The sequence below is a fragment of the Chiloscyllium plagiosum genome, chromosome 40 (genome assembly GCF_004010195.1).
Source record: "Chiloscyllium plagiosum isolate BGI_BamShark_2017 chromosome 40, ASM401019v2, whole genome shotgun sequence".
In the NCBI taxonomy this organism is placed as follows: Eukaryota; Metazoa; Chordata; class Chondrichthyes; order Orectolobiformes; family Hemiscylliidae; genus Chiloscyllium; species Chiloscyllium plagiosum.
In genome coordinates, this window is record NC_057749.1 from 21,310,665 (window position 1) to 21,317,701 (window position 7,037).

The following is a 7,037-nucleotide window of genomic DNA, read 5'->3' on the forward strand; positions in this document are numbered from 1 at the left end:
TAGGGTTACAGCTGGCATTAGGGTTAGGGATGGATTTAGGATGGGTTAGGGTTACAGTTGGGGTTAGGGTTAGGGTTGGGGTTAGGATGGGTTAGGGTTAAAATTGGGGTTAAGATTAGGTTTGGGATTAGGATAGGTTAGGGTTACAGTTGGGGTTAGAATTAGGGTTGGGGTTAAAATAGGTTAGGGTTATAGTTGGGGTTAGGTTTAGGGTTGGGGTTAGGATGGGTTAGGTTTAGTATTAGTGTTGGGATTGGGGTGGGAGTTCAGATTGGGGTTAGGATTATGTTTAGGGTTAGGCGTAAGGTTAGGGTTAGATTAAGGGTTAGGTTTAGCGTTAGGGTGTGAAGTATGTGTTTTACATGTGGGAATGGTCCCTCCCTATCTACACTGACCACACCCTCTTGATATTGACATTAAACCTCAAATTCTCTCTCAGGCCTTGGTCACTGTGATGGCAAACAAGGTAACAATGGAAAAGCCTGCCCCATAACCAGAAGAGAATTTTCACCTTTGCTCATACCTGCCCCACAAAGATATTGCCAGCGACGCTCAGAGTTTCTGTAGCTGATGTTCCCATGGTAACCTGCATCAACCACGCAATCTGACTCGAGAAAAAAATAAAAACAGAAATACAATTAAAGGTATTGCACAAATGGAATGGAATTGTATACAGCAGTGATGTGTTGTTTAATACATTGGAAGGTCAAAGTTTCAGGGTCGAGTGACAGGTTAGTGTGCAGGGAGGGACAGCAGCCTCTATCCACTGGGTAGCGCACTTTTCTTCATTTCGCTATCACCTGCTGACTCCTCATTCACAGCTGCCCTGTCATAACAAAACATCAAGCAACAACCTTTGTCCTTCCAGATTGGGAATGCCCTTATCAATCGATCATCGTGTCACAGAGCTGGGTGTGGGCAACCATGTTCCACACTCAGCAATGGTGGTGCAGTTCAGCCACAACTTGGCCAGTGGGACAGTATCAGTGCCATGTGCAAATGGCCTTCACTGTACCCTGTCAGGCCCTGGCTTCTCTCAGTTCATTGGACTGACCCAAGGCTGAGGTAGATAGCCTCTTGGGAATCGGTTTAGCTCGGTTGGCTGGATTACAAAGCAGCATGTTGCCAACAGTATGGGTTCAATTCCTATCACCGGTTTGAGGTTACCATGAAGGACACTCCTTCTCAACCTCTTTCCTCGCCTGAGGTCTGATGGCCCTCAGGTTAGATCACCAGCAGTTGCTTCCCTCTCTAATGAGAGTGCAGTCCCTATGGTCGAGTAAGACAATGGCGACGCAACAACAACAGATAGGTTCTTGCTTGACGAGAGAGTGAAAGGTCACAGGGACAGATGGGAATTTGAGGGCCACTAACTGCATTAGCCACGTCCTTCTTCCAAAATAGGCTCAGAGGGCTAAAGGGCCTGGTGTTGCTCCAACGTCCTGTTTGACTCAAGTATGATGAAAGCATAAACAAACAGAGAATTAGAATGAACTGGAGACGCTCCTGTGGAGAGAGAAACAAAGTTAACGCCTCGAGTCCAGTCTGACTCTCCTTAGACAGCATGGTGGCTCAGTGATTAGCCCTGCTGCCTCACAGCACTAGGGACCCGGATCCAATTCTCACCTTGGGCAATTGTCTGTGTGGAGTTTGCACCTTCTCCCTGTGTTGGCAAGGGTTTGCTCCGGTTTCATCCCACAATCCAAATATGTGCAGGTGAGGTGAACTGACCAAGCTAAATTGCCCACAGTGTTCAGGGATGTGCAGGCTAGGTGCATTAGTCAGGGGTAAATGTAGAGTAACAGGGTGGGGGAATGGGTCAGGGTGGGAGACTCTTCGGAGGGTCGGTGTGGACTTGTCAGGCCGAATGGCCTATTCCTACACAGTAGGGATTCTAAGATCTCTGGCTGAGCTCAGCCTGCCATTCCTATTTTGGTGGCAGGCGGGGAGTGAGCCCACAGTTAGGAAGGACTCCTGATGAGAGTCACCAGTGCAGTCTCACTGCCCACCCGCATGGATTCAGGACGCGAATCTGAAGAAGCATCATATTGAACTCAAAACATTAACTCTGCTTCTCTCTGCACGGACAATGCCAGACCTACTGAGTTTCTCCAGCAATTTCTGCGTTTGTTTCACATTTTCGGCATCCTCACTCCATTACCCCATTACAATGAAAGTATTTTTTCAGCCTTAGGAAAAATTGAGGGATATCATTAACGAGGAGTTAAAAGTGATCAATGGATTTGATGCAAGGTAGACTTGATGAGGATGACTTCACTTGTGGTCCAAAGGTCATAAATATTGGACAAATCTAAGAGTAGACAACTCTCCAGCCAGAGACAGGCTAGAATATGGAACTAGCTACCACAAGGAGTAGCTGAAGAGAATGTTTGATGGAAGGCTTGATAAAGAATTGATGGAATTGATTCGGAGATGCTGGTTTTGGACTGGGGTGTACAAAGTTAAAAATCACACAACACCAGGTTAACAGACAATCAATTTCTCAATGTAGAATTTCAGTTACATCACACTGCAAATTTTTGCTATAAATTCTGTGTTACGATCGAGCCCTCCACAATCACCTGATGAAGGAGCGTCGCTCCGAAAGCTAGTGTGCTTCCAATTAAACCTGTTGGACTATAACCTGGTGTTGTGTGATTTTTAACTTTAATGGAATTGGGTTACGTTAGCACGGGGTGGGAGGAGATCCTGTGCACCGTAAAGGTTAGTATTGGATCGTTTGGCTGAATGGCCTGCTCCTGGACTATACCTTTATAATCAGCCACTGCATTGCACCCAGGTAGTAGAGAATGGACATCACGCAGCTGAAGAAGACCACAATAGGTAGGGCCTGTGGACCGAGAGAGAAAGAGTTGGAGCATCAGAATGAGAGAGAATGAGGTAACACAGTAAAACTGTCCCAGAGGTGGGAAATGCTACCCATTGCCAGCTGCAGGGTTTGAGGGTGTGACCCACAGTGACACTGCAGTACTGTGGGAGCACTACACTGCCAGAGCTTCCTACCTCCAAGGTTTTAAGATTCATTCACTGGATGAGAATGTCACGATTAATTGCCCATCCCTAATAACCCAGGAGTCAATTAAGAGTCAATGACATTGCTGTGGGTCTGGAGTCACATGTTGGCCAGACCAGATAAGGATGACAGTTTCCTTCCTTAAAGGACATCAGTGAACCAGTTGGGTTTTTCTAACAATTGACAATAGATTGATTGCCAACATTAGACTCTTAATTCCAGATTTTCATTGAATTCAAATTCCGCTATCTCCCAATGGCACGATTCGAACCTGGGTTCTCAGAACATTACCTGGGTTTGTGGTTTAACAATCGGTCAGTAATACTGCTAGGCCATCGCCTCCCCATTAGAGAGAGCTGAAGAAATGTCCAAGTGACATTCAGGTGCCATTGGCAAAAAGGGCAACTCAGTTCTCCCACTGTTCACCAATGGCTGCCTAGACTCACATCTTTGGTCACATAAACTCCTGCCTAACTCTGCCTTTTCATTCCCCAAGTTGAGAATCCAGCTCCAGCTCAGGAATCGTAGGCCAACCGGGGTCCTCGAGGTAGCCATGGTAACGGCAGAGGAGAGCCTTCCTTGGGCCCTGCATGGGTTGTGTGGTACCGTTAACCACCATGTCCTCCTCAGGAACCTCTCTTTCACAGCTACATGCTGCCCCTTGGTGACACCATTCAAACAGGGTGAAAGTGAGGCCTGCAGATGCTGGAGATCAGAGTCCAGATTAGAGTGGTGCTGGAAAAGCACAGCAGGTCAGGCAGCATCCGAGGAGCAGGAAAATCAAGCACCACTGTAATCTTGACACCATTAATTTCCTCTGTTGATTGGCAACCGTCAACTCAGTCTCCACGGCAACTCTCCCAGACCTCTCACTGATTCTGTGCCACTGAGTGTTTTGTTTGACGTCCACAGCCTCTCCATTATAAGGACTGATTTCACTTAAATCTGTCACCCTGCCTGACACCAGAGAGGAGCACGAGAAAAGATTCAGTAATATTTGGAATTGGAGACTTGGATACTTTCATGTTTAGGGTGCACCGGAGACATACAAGACCAGGCGGTATGTATCAATCATCGGTTTTGTTGATTTTTATTTCTTCTAAGACAGCCCCTGACACTGTTCATCTCTTGTTGAAACTCTCATCCATGCTAATGTTGCTTCCAGTTTGATTATTCTAGTTCTCATTCTCACTCCAAGGACTAATGCAAGGAACGAGGTGTCTCCTTGGCAACAATTGACATCCCGTGTCACCATCAACGACTTCAGGGTCAACTACACCATGGGGTCAACGTAAAGGTAACCCAGTACAAATCTGGGTACATTAATCTGACACATTAGCCTCGGTGCTGCCTTCTTCTCTGTGTTCTTTTTTTATTAATTCACGGGATGAGGGCATCGTTAGTTCGGCTGGCACTTATTGCCCAGAGGGCAAAAGGAGTCAAGTGTAGGCCAGACCAGGTAAGGATGGCAGACTTCCTTCCCTGAAGGACGTTAGTGAACCAGGGTGGGGAGGGCTTTCCTGACAACCATCATAAGGCTCTTAATGCCAGATTTGTCACTGAATCCAAATTCCATCATACATCCTGGTGGGATATGAAGCCAGGTTCCCAGAACATCAGCTGGTCTTGGATTGATAGGGGAGCGATAATACCACTGGGCCATCTGCCTTCCCCTGTAGGGAACTTGTTGTTGACTGGGGGCATTTAATCAGGAACGGAGGTAGGGAACTCTGGGGGCCTGTGACTCTCTTACCTCTGCCCAGGTTACAGCCAGAGGGAACACCCATGGATGACTAATTAATGCCTCCTTAAGGGTCCCACCCATCCACTATTGACATCAATCCAGGGGGTAGCTATGGGGAGTGTTGGCGAGGGCAGGTCCTGACCATGCAGGGGGAGAATGAGAAGCAAATCCCAGTGCATTTGCCTGTGGCTCCCCCCCTCCCCCTTCCACACACCCCATGCTCCTGCCCCTCCCCCAGGGTGTCCCACAGCGTCTGACCGTGAGATTGGGCATTGGGAGAGGGGCGGTCCACTGAGAAGCACCCCTTGCCCTTGGTGGAATGGCCCCACCGAATGAACCAGCAACCCCTCTGCCTCTCTCCCCACCAACCCCAAAACCCTGCCAGCCTTACACCCACTCACCGTCCAAGGTGGGTGCAGTACCGGCAGGAGCCACCGCCTGCCTGTTGGCGCTGTCATTCAACAGCCCTCTGATTGGCCAACAGCTTTGATAGCCTGAGACACCCCCTGATACCACCACCCTCCTCTCCCCCACACCCCCAGGGTCTTAGATTTTCAACACCTGCCATTTTATAATTTGGTTAATATTAATTTAATATCTCTAACATACTTTTTGCTTAAGTGAGCATCCTACCCTGTTTGTTTCTTATGGACTCCATTCTATCCTTCAAGAATCTTTGACTATTAACGTGTTTGAAGAACATTTTCCTATTTGTTTAAGCACTGCCTGCCTTCCTTTCCTCATGGTTCCTCATAGCCTTCCTTATTCCAGCCTTAGCCTCTCTCTTTCACTCGAGATACTCTTTCTGATTTCTTACGCGATCTTGTAGCCATAAAGCTAGTCTCAGTGACCAGGAAAATGAAATTGTCATCAATTGCTGTTAAAAATCCCATCAGGTTCACTAAAGTCCCTTGAGGGAAGGAAATCTGCCCTCCTTACCTGGTCTGAGCTTAAAAATGTGTTGCTGGAAAAGCGCAGCAGGTCAGGCAGCATCAAAGGACTCTTAAAAAAGGACTTTTAAGCTCTGATCTCTGGCATTTGCAGTCCTCACTTTATCCTTACCTGGTCTGGCCTACAATGTGTCTATGGACTACTGCAATGTGGTTGATTTTTAACTGCCCTCTGAAATATCTGAGCAAACCGCCCAGTTTAAGAGCAATTAGGGTGCACACCAAACTCTGGCCTTCCCACCCAAGCCTCATTCCTGATGAAGGGCTTATGCCCGAAACATGGATTCTCCTGCTCCTCGGATGCTGCGCTTTTCCAGCACCACCCTCTCGACTCGGATCTCCAGCATCTGCAGTCCTCATTTTCTCCCTGCTAATGACACTCACACCTCAGGGAAGAAACACAATTAACTGGAATTATTGCTGGATTAAACAAATTCACAAGCATGTATCAGCGCATCAGAAAACGTTGCTTTCTGCCAACATCACCTGCTGTCTGTGCACAACATGTCCTCAGCCTCTGATGGCTGGTCATTTGAACACAGAGCCCTGCTCAATCCCACATGTCTGCCCTCAGCACGGTGCAGTGTTCCAGTGAATCCCAGCACCAACTGGAGGAACAACACCTCACCTCCAGACTAGGCGCTTTACAACCTCCTGAACATTGACTCAGCCAACGTTGTCTATCTTATACGTTGCAGGCAGGGATGCCCGGAGGCATGGTATATTGGGGAAACCGAGCAAAGGCTACGACAACGGATGAATGGGCACCGCACAACAATCAACAGACAGGAGGGTTCTCTCCCAGTTGGGGAACACTTCAGTGGTCCAGGATATTCGACCTCAGACCTTCGGGTGACCATCCTCCAAGGCGGACTTCGGGACAGGCAGCAGTGAAAAGTGGTCGAGCAGAGGCTGATTGCTAAGTTCCATACCCATAGGGAGGGCCTCAACCAGGACCTTGGGTTCATATCACATTACAGGTCTGTGTATATGTGTGTATGTGACATTACAGGTGACTCCATTGCACTATACACACATACAGATACTCCTACCCACACACACTCTCACACACACACAGGAACTCCTATACCCACATACATTTACCTGCACATCCACCAATATTATTTATTGTATCCGTTGCTCCTAATGCGGTCTCCTCTACATTGGGGAGACTGGGCGCCTCCTAGCAGAGCACTTTAGGGAACATCTCTGGGACACCTGCACCAATCAACCACACCGCCCTGTGGCCCAACATTTCAACTCCCCCTCCCACTCTGCCGAGGACATGGAGGTCCTGGGCCTCCTTCAC

The 7,037-nt window shown here is 48.1% G+C and overlaps 1 protein-coding gene across 1 annotated transcript in view; it reads right to left on the minus strand.

Moving 5' to 3' along the window:
- Nucleotides 1-7,037, minus strand: part of slc28a1 (solute carrier family 28 member 1) — a 100,319-nt gene that overhangs the window by 30,498 nt on the left and 62,784 nt on the right. The window contains exons 10-11 of the mRNA XM_043680125.1: nt 2,771-2,851; nt 524-604 (exon numbers count right to left, since the gene is read on the minus strand). Coding sequence (XP_043536060.1) covers nt 524-604; nt 2,771-2,851 — 162 coding nt within the window. The remainder of the gene's footprint in view (nt 1-523; nt 605-2,770; nt 2,852-7,037) is intronic.